The 13,208-nt window shown below is 33.9% G+C and overlaps 1 protein-coding gene across 22 annotated transcripts in view; it reads left to right on the top strand.

Moving 5' to 3' along the window:
- SPAG9 (sperm associated antigen 9) overlaps positions 1–13,208 on the top strand; it is a 155,518-nt gene that overhangs the window by 31,151 nt on the left and 111,159 nt on the right. For all 22 annotated transcript variants that reach the window (XR_014080400.1, XR_014080401.1, XR_014080398.1 and 19 more), the window contains one exon: positions 1,549–1,669. Coding sequence is in view for 8 of the 22 variants with exons in the window: in XM_081583303.1 (XP_081439429.1) it covers positions 1,549–1,669 (121 nt within the window). In the remaining 14 variants the exon portion in view is untranslated. The remainder of the gene's footprint in view (positions 1–1,548; positions 1,670–13,208) is intronic.

Here is a 13,208-nt window from a genome sequence, read left to right as displayed (position 1 = left end):
TTTTCAGCATAGGTGTACACTGATGTGATTTTTTTAGAAGGGTCACCCTAACTACTGTGTGGAAAATGCATTGTAAAGGGGCACAGGTGGAAGTAGGAGGCCAGTTTGGAAAATACTGCTGCTGCACTTATCCAGGCAATGGATAATGGTGGCACAGAGCAACATGATGATGATGATGAGAAGTGGTCAAATCTGAAGGTAGATTTGCCAATGGATTGGGTTGAAGTAGAATTTAGGGCCTGAGCAATTGACCACAGTAATTTAATGAGTTAGGTAAGACCAGAAGGAGCAAGCTTTGACATGTTAAGTTTAAGGTTCCTTTTTTTTCTTTAATTATTTATTTTTGGCTGCATTGGGTCTTCATTGCTACATGCAGGCTTTCTCCAGTTGTAGAGAGTGGGAACTATCTGTAGTTGCAGTGAATGAGTTTCTCTCATTGCGGTGGCTTCTCTTGTTGTGAAGCAACAGCTCTAAGGAGTTCTCAATAGTTGTGGCTTGAGGGCTTTAGGACACTGGGCTTAGTTGCTGCAGCATGTGAGATCTTCCTGGAGCAGAGCTTGAACGCTGGCATTAGCGGTTGGATTCTTATCCACTAGACCATCAGGGAAGCCCTAAGGCGCTTATTAGACATTCAGATGAAGTTGTCCAGTGGGCATTTGAATACTGCAAATCTAGAATTCAGGTCTGGGCTAGAGACTGAGTTAGAAATTTGGAGATTGTTAGCATTCATTTAGCATTTAACGTTATGGTCACTAGGTAGTAAGAATAAACAATGAAGAAAAAGAGTTGCCCCGGGACTGAGCTTGCCGGTGTTAAGAAAGTGGGGACAAGAGGAAGAATGAAGACCAAGAAGGAGCAACCAGCAAAGTGGGAGGAAAACAAGGAAAAGATCAAATTGGGGGAAAATTTTTTTAAGGAGAAATGAGTAGTCAGCTGTCAAATGATGCAGATAAAACGATTCATAAAACAAGATGAAGAGATTTATGGATAACTCCATAATGAGAGTGATTTTAGTAAATTTGATTAATGGAGATGTTTCTAGCACATGCTAGCACGTGGTTCCGGTAATTTAGAAGACTGTTCATTATTCAGAGAATCATTTAATATATTTTTATTGATATTTCATTATTCTGTACTTTTCTGTTTTACATGTTACATGCTAAGTTAAAAGATTTATATATTTTCTTTGAAATGCATATTATAATGAAGTAGATACATTTTCATAAACATTATTTTACCATCTTTTCCCTTCTATATTTGGAGATTTTTAAACCTTAATTTTTAAAAAAATTTTTGGCAATGCTGTGAGGCATGTAGGATCTTAATTCCCCTGACCAGGGATCAAACCCATGCTCCCTGAGTGGAAGTACAGAATCTCAACCACTGAACTGTCAGGAAAGTCCCCTAGACCTTTACATCTAAGTTCATGAGATTGTTTTGAGTAGTTAATGCCTAATTGTAATTCTTGATACCAAGAAACACAGGAGTTTATAATGTTAAAAAATTTCATTTATCTAATGAAAGTAATATATTTTTCTTCTTTATTAGAAATTCATTGAATTTGAAGACTCTCAAGAACAAGAAAAAAAAGATTTACAGACCAGAGTGGAATCTTTAGAATCTCAAACAAGACAACTTGAACTCAAGGCCAAAAACTATGCTGACCAGAGTAAGTAAAATATGTTAAAAGAGTGGAATGACTCATCCTGACATTTGACTAGGATTCCAAATATATGCTTGGAAATCTGAGATCTAGTTTTAGCATTTTTTGTTCACATTTTGATGTGCCCATGTCTACAGAAATGACCCAAGTCAGATACCTGTAGGACTCTCTGCTTCACTGTACCTCTCAGGTTTTGTCTGTAGTTTACATTGAATAGTAGTTAACATTATACTGTATCCATTATACAGGATTCTGGGGTGTGTACATGTGGATCATTTCTTCAAATTTTAATCAGCAATACAAAGTTCCATTGGTTTCTGTATTGCTTTGAAATTTAAAAATTAAGAGAAACTCTAGCTTTGGAGTATGTATAAAAAATTACTGAATTCTCTTTCATTCCTCTCTAATGGAAAACTGAGGGCATTTAGGGCTATAGAATGTCATTTTTCAAAATCATTTTATTTTTAATATAATTTCATATATTCTTGGTTCAAAAATAATGATTGTTTGTAATTCTATAGACAAGTCCCCCCTTTTGGCTAATGAAAGTGGACCTAATTAAGTCAAAATTCAAAAAAGAAACATCATGGCATATTTTCATGTTTAATTCAGGTAGGTTGCTCTCCAGTTTTTTTCTCCCAGAATTGTCGACTTTTAGAATTCTAGGGGACAAGAGATGCCCAGCTGTTACTCTACCCACATCACCCTTTATGGTCACATAGTGACACTGCTGTAAAAGGACTGGCATTTATGAAGAATAACTTTCATCAGGCTTAGAATGTGTGTAATAACTGCTTCTTTTAGGACTCTGGAAGAGTTCAGTAGAACTAAACCTAGAATCATTGGGATTTTGCATTTTAAGCATTTTAGAATTCAAGGAGAACTCACATGGCTATTAAGCAGATGTCGCAGAAGGAAGCCAGTGGATATTTGGTAATGGAAGACAACCAAAATGAGACAAAATGAGTGATGTGTCACGTCTTTTAGGCTTGTAGATACCTTGAGTGCTGTACCGTTCCTTTGTTAAGCATCAGTCTAACTTGATTGTGTTTTCACGTCAGGGACGTATTTTAGAACAAAACACTAAAGCCACAGTTGAGACAGAACTACCCTCTCATTCTTTTACCTGTACATTTTCCTGTTAGCTTCTGAGGAGTATCAAGTTTTGTGTAACAAAATTTTCTTTTGACTTACAAAGGAACACCCTGTCTAGAATCTTTTGATGCATTAAATAAGCTGCTTCTGTGATAGGAAATTATTAAAGGAAGAATTACGTTATACTTGGTAACAGTAGCTTTTATACTTGATCTTAGCCAAAAGGCCAAGAAGCAATAATAACAGTAGCTTTAAAAATTAATATTTTGTCCAGTCTAATGAATCATACCTACCTTTTTTGGAATTGTCATATTCTTTGGTATCCATTCCCTCATTTCTCTCTCAAAGGTACTGCACTGGTTACCATGGTTACCATGCGATGGACATGAACTTGGGAGATGGTGAGGGACAGGGAGGCCTGTTGTGCTGCAGTCCATGGGTTCACAAAGAGTCAGACACAATTGGGTGACTGAACAACAATTTTTAAAAATATGGTATCACTTAAAAATAATTGACAATTCTTTATGAAAGGTATGAGTAAATATTCACCAAATATTGGATATGGTCTTGAGCTAAATTTGATCAGAAAACTTTATTTTTGTTATTAATATAATATTCTAAGAATTTCTCCCCCTGGATGTTTGTCATCCTCTGCTTTTTTCCAGCTCTTCCAATTTGAAATAAATCTTGAATAAATAACAGTTAAGAACTTAAAACTGTGGTTAATAAAAATTGACCTTTCAGGTGCAAAACTAATAATCTCTTGGTCCATGAGTTAAGGCTATCATGAATCTCCTTTTATTAATGCTTTGGAACTTACTCCCTTCTCTTTTGATACTTTGGAATATTTTTTATCTTTCCCATCTACTTGTTTTCCTCTCTTCTATTTTTCTCTAAGTATGGTATGAAATCTAAGAACATCTAAAATTTTTCTTCTCTTTATTTTACCACATTTTAAACATCTGAAAAAAATTGTAGGTAGGGAAACATAGTGTGACCTTTTTCATTTTACTGCTTTAGTTTTTGCTTCCCCAGGTCTCCAATATGAATCAAAGCCCCTTTGTTTTGTAACAAAGTTGGTGGTAAGAGGTAATTTTAAAGTATCAGCAGTGCTCTATCTCATGGGAAAACTGGGACTGGGAATATGTTTTTTAAAAAGATGAAAGCATATATAAATGGATGGATGTCAGAGTATATAAATTCTTTTTTGTATAATAGGATACAGAATATCTGGACTTTAATCTTAATTCTGTTATTTTATATTTTAAGACTGGGTAGTGATTTTTATTAGAGTCATTGTAACCCAACATCTTTTTTTTAAATGTGTTTTTTAGTGTTCTGAACATCTATATTTAAGCATTTAAGGCCAAAGAAATTACCAATGATGATACCTATAGAGAGGAAGGATGGATCAGTTTTTTCTGTACTATTTTTTGAGTCCATATGATAGCAGTATCATCCAATTTCCATGTTTGTTTGTATAAATATGTTAGACTCTTTAAAAGACTGTCAATTTTAATTGACGTGTTTGAGGGCACATACCCCTTGTAAAAAGCAGTCTCAGTGAAAACCCAGATTCTACTTTGAGACTACTTTTTATGTTAAAAGGGGAAATTTTTATGTAGTTACTTGCTATTTGAGAAGCAAGAAAAAGTCAAGAAACAGGAACTGAATTAAAGGACGTACTTGACAACTTTTAACACTATGGAATCTATCAGGTTTTTGTGGTATGATTTTTAAATTTTTGATGATACAAAAATTATGTTATAATTTTATGGTCATGTTTGATTTTGGAGATTTCTGGTTGCTCTCTTATAAAAAATTTGAACTACCTAAGAAATATTCTGGCTTTTCAAACATGAATAAAGCATTTTTTTAAAGGGCGTATATTGTTTTATTTGAGAATAATAGTAACACTTTTTGGTAGTTGACATCTTGTGAGGTTTAAGGAAGAATTTGAAATATGTATGGAGTAGTATAAGGAAGTTGTGGATTGAGGCCTTTTTGGTGCTCTTCAGCTATGAAAGGTGTCTACAGTCAACCTTGCCATTGATAGTGGCAGCAATGAATTCCTCATCAGAAAATACTTTTTGTATTATTTCTATTTTTATAAACCAAATACTATCTTGATTAAGTCAACTAAGTACAGACAGTTTAGTAAGTTAAAAAATATTGAACTACTACTGTCTGCCTAGCATTCAGCCTCTAGGTATGTTCTGGCACAGAACGGCATGATATGGTCATTGCAGTAATGGAAATCATAATTTTGTAGGGAAAAAAGGTTATGTGTATGACCATCTCACCTTTTCCATATGTATCATGCATTTATATCACTACATAGTGTGTATATAATTTTGTATCTTTAACATTATCATAAGTATTTTCCTTATGTATAATCTTTAATCATTATTTTTAAAAATTTATTTTAAATGAAAGGAATATTTTTAATGCTAAAAGGTACAATTCACAAAGAAGACAGACATCATAAACCATTAGACACCTTAACAAGAAAGATACATAAAGCAAAAATCAGAAAAAATATAGGGGAAAAGAAAAAATATATAATTATAGTGAGACATATTAACATTTCTCTGAGAATATTTTGTCAAATGCAGAAAAAATAAGAATAGGAGCATCTTGAATGATGTTACTAATTTAAATATAATAGATTTATATTTAGTTAATATCATATCCTACACAAATATATTTAAAATTTTGTATCTCATACATTATTAGATGTCCATAGGACACTTAGAAAAACTGGCAGAAAGATAAAACATTAGTAAATTTCAAAAGTAGAATTCTTTTGTGTGTGTGTGTGATTCATTTATACATTTACACCTGTGTTATTTTTGATGGAAAATTATTTTCCATCATAGGTTATTACAAAATCTTGACTATAGTTCCCCGTGCTATACAGTAAACCTTTGTTGCTTGTTGTGTATCTATTTTTTTAAAATTAGAAATCTAGCATTCTATTCATACTAAGTCAAACACGTGGAATCAAAATGTCATAAATTTTTTAGTTAGGCAAAAATTCGTTAAGTTTTCTAAAGTATATATATAATGCATATTTTTTAAGATACATGTATACAAAAGCTTTTCTACTACACTAGATAAAGGCTTGAGAAAGAGCATAAAAAAGAAAAAGATGGAGAAATTGGAAAACAAACTAAATGAAATGGGAACACTGAATATGAAATAGAAAAAGTGAAACAAACTAGATAAAAGTAAAAGATCCTCATATAGTCCAGTTGTTTTTAAATATGGCTGCTCATTAAAAACACATCTGGAGCTCTGAAAAAAAAGCAATACCTGGGCATTTGTATTTTTCAAAAAGTTCCAAGATAATTCTGATATACATCTGGACTTTAAAAAGTGATTACAGGTTTTTCTATTAAATGGCAGTTTTGGGATATAGAATTCTATAATTATTCTGTTGACCAGTCATGATGCAGTGGTATTAAGTGAATAATAGTCACATAATCACAATAGTAAAAGATGTTTATCAGTTTTCATAATCAATAACTAGACAAAAAATGAAAGATAATTGCAATTGCAAGTCATAATGGGAACATGATTAACCTAACAATAAAAAATAATTACACGTGGGAAGTGGAAGTGTGTACATGAACATGTTTTCATCTGTTCAGCCAGTCTGTGTCTTTTGATTGGTGCATTTAATCCATTTACATTTAAGGTAATTATTGATATGTATGATCCTATTACCATTTTCTTAATTGTTCTGGGTTTATTTTCTGTAGGTAGGACTTTTCCATCTCTTGTTTTCTGCCTAGAGAAGTTCCTTTAGCATTTGTTGTAAAGCTGGTTTGGTGGTGCTGAATTCTGTTAACTTTTGCTTGTCTGGAAAGCTTTTGATTTCTCCATCAAATCTGAAGGAGAGTCTTGCTGGGAGAGTATTCTTGGTTTTAGGTTCTTCCCTTTCATCACTTTAAATATGTCATGCCATTCCCTTCTGGCTTGTAGAGTTTCTGTTGAGAGATCATCTGATAGCCTGATGGGAGTTCCCTTGTAATTTGTCATTTTTCCCTTGTTGTGTTTAATATTTTATCTTTATATTTAATTTTTGTCAGTTTGATTACTCTGTGTCTCCGTGTGTTCCTCCTTGGGTTTATCCTTTCTGGGACTCTGTGTACTTCCTGGATTTGGTTGATTATTTCTTTTTCCATGTTAGGGAAGTTTTCAGCTATTATCTCTTCAAATATTTTTTTGGGTCCTTTCTCTTTTCTCCTTCTGGGACCCCTATAATGTGAATGTTCATGCATTTAATGTTTAATAATTATTTTTTAAATGTGTGCTCACACCCATCATCCCAAAGCTATGCCATCTATTGACAGTTTCTGTTTTCCCTGAGGAACTTTGCTTTCTTCTTTTCTCTGAGAATTATTTAATGGCTACTTTGGTTTTTTACCTTGGCTACTCAGAAATTCAGAATACTTTTGAAGTACAACCATAACAACTGGTTTGGGTCATATTACTTGAGTTGTGTATTTAAATTGTTTTTCCCTTGGTCCAAATTTTATATATATATAGTGAATTGTTAAGATACCTAAAATCCTTTCTGGGAAGAAGGAATACATGAATTGGTAAAAAGTAAATATAGATGAATTAAAAAAAAAAGTAAAAAAATTTCTATTGGTTGGCTGGACATTTTTTCCTAGTGTAGCAAATCATATTATAGTGAATATTTTTGTCACACCTGGATTGCCCTCTTTTGGTAATTTTCTTAGGATATAGTTGGGCTTCCCTGGTGGCTCAGAAGTAGGTCAAAGAACATGAGCAAAGTTACAGAAGTGGGTCAAAGAATATGAACATTTAGTGGATTTTGGTATTTAGTAGTGTTTGGCCATTTTTAATGTGTATAGAATTGGAGAAGTAAGAATTAGTAGCAAACTCCATTTAATTTTTTATAACTTATGAATTGGAATCTTTACTTACAACATATTAGCCCCCAGAGTTGTTACTGAACTGTTTATTATTTATTTGATTTTTTCCTTGGGAAAATTTTGTTGCCCTCAAGTTTAAAAGAGATGGCTTTTTCCTTGAATTGTTTAGAAGATGGCAAGATTTAGTGATTTTAAGCTGCTTAAGTAATCTCTGATTCTTCCCTTTCTTCCTTTGAATGAAAATCCACTTTTTAAAAATAAATGAAAAAATGCTTTTGACACCTGAAAACATTTATGGTAGAGTTTTATACTCTGACCTTTCCACACTTCCTATCTCCCGTATTTGCTTTTCAAATTTGGCACTGATTTTAGTCTAATGAAATACCTGCAAGTCTTTACCTGAAACACTTACTGGAAAGAGAACTCTTCTTATTGGTCATAAGAATAGCACATCATTAGATGGAACATAGTGGGAAGGCAGTAAAATCATTAACATGTTTTTAATTTTAAGGGAATAACTGGCTTAAAACATACTTCACATTTGAGAATTATTATTTAAAAGTAAGTGCTCTGTTAGTGATGTGGTTGATAAATTAGAATTTTTACAACACAGAAGAAAAACAATCTTTTTCCGCTAACAGGTATAATTTCACACCAAAGTTAATAGTTGAGAGGACCTAAATATTTTCTGTCACTATTTTTTAAGTTATTAAAAAAAAAAAATAGCTTCAGGCCAATACAGAGCTTTATCAGCATTCTTACTGTACTTTGCAATTGGCAAAGAATGTTAATACTTTCAGAATTTCAATAATACTGTAATAAGTTACTTCTGTTTAATTTTATCTTGTCAATAGGCAGTCCCTTTCTACATTAATTTTAGAATGATGTAAAGAGATAACTGATGATTTATATTTTTGTTGAAAGCATATTTGTTAAGGCAGCTTTAAGGTTTCAGATTTATATTTCCTGATTTTAAAAAATTACAAAAATAAAATTTATTATATAGAAAGTTTTTTATAGTTCATTTAACTTGAATCTAGTTCCTTGCAATACTAAGAATATCTGTGTATTTAATAGGCCTTATATAAGGATTTTTTTTAAAGAGTACATGAGAGGGAAGCAGACAATTTGGCACAAGATAATTTATGCAAATAGGAACATTTTATTGCTTCTGCATCATTAGGTACGACCTATGTGGCCTTCACATCTGTTTTATGTTTTATTATCTGTATTTGGATTGTTTGATTTCTGTAGATGTGTTGTTGATTGAGAAACTTAAGGTTGAAGTTCATAATTAATGTCTAGAATAAAGTTTCATGGATAATTAATTTTATGAGTAAGGATTGATGGTGATTTAGCTTAGAGAACAGAATAAACATGAATGGTTTGGTTCTTCTTTACTAAAGAAATGAGCAAGGATTTCTATAAATTTGGAACATTAAATCAGAGAAAATGAATTTGCTGTTTTTGGTTGATCATGAGGAAGTAGTTCTTGATCATGAAGATGATATATAGGAATATGTGTTGAAGGAAAACATAGATTCTCCCTACAAAGAGACTTTAGGTGGCATATAATATCTGTTTGAAAAATCTTTTGTTGAAGGTTAGGGACATGGTGAAGGACTTAATTGGCAGAGCAGAGGTTTTAATTGCTGTTTTGATGTGGTTGTGTCTGATTTGTTTGCTCTCAAGTGAGCATTTGATGCTTGCTTACCTGTTGAGACGTTTAATACCTGTTGAGATGTTTAATGCTAAATTGTTCAAGGAAAGCTTTTGAAAGACCAATGTCTGTCTTCTGAGGCCAAGTAACAGTTGGATTATCTGCCTTCCTTGAATAGTAAGAATTGATGATTCCTTTTGAGAAGGCAAATAATGAGTTGGATATGGAGTTCTAGCAGGTCTGTTTCTCTTTCTTCCCCCCATAGGCCTATCAGCAGTCTGATGGGGCAGAAGACAACAGATGGAAAAGGTGTTCCAAACTTGGCAAAGGCCACCAATCTAAGGAGGTAAGCTCTGATTTTGAGCAGGTAGAGCAGGTGGCTCTTCCTGCCTTAATCATATCCTCTTGCTCTTTGGAAAGATGAATGGAAAGAAAGAGCAATTAAAACGAGGCTGAAGTATCTTCATTAGTTATTCTAAGGGAAATATTTTGAATTAGTCTTTTGATTCTTCTCTTTCCCTGCTTCCTCCTTTTTGTTTTTTGATTTTTTTTGATGCCTTGATTTGTTTTATTTTTTTCTCCCATTGAATATTAACAGCTTAAAAATTGGCAGATTAGTTATCTGTTGTTTTGGGATAGGAAGGATGAACAGAATCTTGTTTATTTCAAGTTAATCTCAGCTTGTTACTAGTTTGAGTAAAATGATATGATTTTAGGACTTTTTCTGAGATTATTTTGAAGTTTGGATTCACATGAGAACTATTAGACAAGAAACAATCTTTTCTTGTTTAAGATTGTACTTCATATCTTCAGATATGATACAACAGTATAGGTATAGGTTAACTTTATGGTACTTGAGATTTTGGGAGTTGTCTACCATTTTTGCCCAGATGGGCCTTTCTTTCCCACTTTCCCATCCCTTCTACTTCTCTTTTCTTTTCCTTACTGATTACTTAATGGCATTCAGGACTTTGAAGATATGGCTCTTCCCAACATTTAAAGGTACTTTTCAGTTAAACACTATACCGTCTCATGTGACTTAAGCCTTGAGAAAACCGAGTCCATTGACTATGCTGTTGTGCTGATCTAAGTAGTATTTTAAGAAAAGAGTGAAAGATTCTTAATTTGTATATGATCTTGGTGGTTAACTCATATATCTAAAAATATAATATTGATTTTCACAATCATAGTACAGATAAATCATGAAATGTGGGAAGCCATAGATAGTTTCTGTCAAGATGCTTGCTGGAAATGTTAGGTTGGAGAAAATAATGGCCAGAATAACATTCAGAAAATCATCCAGAATAACAAAGATATAAACTATTCTTTAGCACCATGGGGTGACACACCTTTGATAATTTAGAATGCCTTTTAAGAGATTTTTAATGCATGTTTATGAGCTAATGTATGAATTAAGGCAACTCTAGTTAGTTGCTGTAGCAAACAAGCCACAAAAGGCATATATAATGACTCAGATGTTATATGTTATTTTTTGTTCACGTGAAATTTATTTATTTGCTGTGCCATATTACTCAAACCAGGGTCTAAACTCGGGCCATGGTACTGAAAGTGTTGAGTCCTAACTCTTGGACTGCCAAGGAATTCTTTCCCCGTGTGAAATTTAAATTGATTGTTTCTAATACATGGGTGGCTCCTTTGGAGATGCAGACTCTTTCCAATTTTGCTCCAAGTTTGTCATACCTACATTGAGTTGGAGGAAGAGGCAAAGAGCATGGAGGATTGTATGTGGAAGGTTTTTATCGGACCAGGCCTAGGAGTAGCACACATAGCTTTTGCTTCTGCTGGCTGTATAACTTAGTTAGAAGCTCACTTAAAGAGGCTGAAATATGTAGTCTAGCCTTGTATCCCACGAAAAAGAGAAACTGCTTTGGGTAATAATATCTGGCCCATCTTTCCTTTAGCCTAAAAGCCTTAGTAGATGGTACATGATTTTGCTCCATATTGAGGCAAGGGAGGGGATGTACCTAAAGCTAAGCAACCATCTGCCTGCCTATTCTTTCTACTGTGAGTAAGTAATCTGAGGAAGAGAAGGTGAGCAAACTTTAATGAAAATAGAGCATTTATGATTTGTACTCTCATCTGATTTTTTAATAACTTCAGGGTTACTCTGGTTTAATTTTTATTATCACTTTAAAACTCTTGCTGGATAGTCATTCGTTTATTCAACAAACACTAAGTGTTGAGATTTTCTTTTTTGTTCCCTAATTTTTCCTTTTTAAAAAAATAAGTTGCTATTAAATTGAGATACAATTTTTTGATACCTATGGTAAAGGATAAACTTTGAATGACACTCCTTGCCCCTTTAAAAAATGTAATTTATGTAGCGTAAAATCCACCATTTTAGAGTATAGAATTCAGTGGTTTTAGTATAATCATAAATTGTACAACCATCACATCTAATTCCCCAGAACATTTTCATCATTCCAAAAGGAACATCATACCTGATAGTACTCATTATTTCTGGCTTTCCCCTAGCCTCTAGTAACATACTGTGGCATCTATGGTACTGTGATCTGTATGAAGTTGCCTATTCTGTACGTTTCATGTAAATGAAATCATATAATATATGGTCTTTTATGAGTTTCTTTCACTTAGCATAAAATTCATCCACGTTGTAGCATTATTGTTATTCCTTTTTGAGGGTGAATAATATTCCATATGGATGTAATACATTTTATGACTACCCTCCTACCTTTAATTGTCTGTTTATCATGCTAAACAGACAGTTAGTTGGTTCTCAGTCTCAGAACTAGAAGCAATCAAAAGTCTTCCTTGGCTGTCTGAAGTTCTACCTGGATTTGTAGAGTTGAAAGAAGATATTCGTTGAGATTCTCATTGGCATCCTGACTTGTTTAGTTCAGCTCGGTTCAGTTCAGTCACTCAGTCGTGTCCGACTCTTTGCGACCCCATAAACCGCAGCACTCCAGGCCTCCCTGTCCATCACCAACTCCTGGAGTCCACCCAAACCCATGTCCATTGAGTCGGTGATGCCGTCCAACCATCTCATCCTCTGTCGTCCCCTTCTTCTCCTGCCCTCAATTTTTCCCAGCATCAGGGTCTTTTCCAGTGAGTCAGCTCTTCTCATGAGGTGGCCAAAGTATTGGAGTTTCAGCTTCAACATTAGTCCTTCCAATAAACACCCAGGACTGATCTCCTTTAGGATGGACTGGTTGGATCTTCTTGCAGTCCAAGGGACTCTAAAGAGTCTTCTCCAACACCACAGTTCAAAAAGCATCAATTCGGTTCTCAGGTTTCTTTATAGTCCAACTCTCACATCCATACATGACCACTGGAAAAACCATAGCCTTGACTAGACGGATTTTTGTTGGCAAAGTACTGTCTCTGCTTTTTAATATGCTGTCTAGGTTGGTCATAACTTTCCTTCCAAGGAGTAAGTGTCTTTTAATTTCATGACTGCAGTCACCATCTGCAGTGATTTTGGAGCCCAGAAAAATAAAGTCAGCCACTGTTTCCACTGTTTCCCCATCTATTTGCCATGAAGTGATGGGACAAGATGCCATGATCTTAGTTTTCTGAATGTTGAGCTTTAAGCCAACTTTTTCACTCTCCTCTTTCACTTTCATCAAGAGGCTCTTTAGTTGTTCTTCACTTTCTGCCATAAGGGTGGTGTCATCTGCATATCTGAGGTTATTGATATTTCTCCCAGCAATCTTGATTCCAGCTTGTGCTTCTTCCAGCCCAGCATTTCTCATGATGTATTGTGCATATAAGTTAAATAAGCAGAGTGACAATATACAGCCTTGACGTACTCCTTTTCCTATTTGGAACCAGTCTGTTGTTCCAGTTCTAACTGTTGCTTCCTGACCTGCATACAGATTTCTCAGGAGGCAGGTCAAGTGGT

Source organism: Giraffa tippelskirchi, chromosome 3 (genome assembly GCF_054371585.1).
Source record: "Giraffa tippelskirchi isolate mGirTip1 chromosome 3, T2T-mGirTip1v1.2.pri, whole genome shotgun sequence".
Lineage (NCBI taxonomy): Eukaryota > Metazoa > Chordata > Mammalia > Artiodactyla > Giraffidae > Giraffa > Giraffa tippelskirchi.
This window is presented reverse-complemented; position numbering and strand designations above follow the sequence as displayed.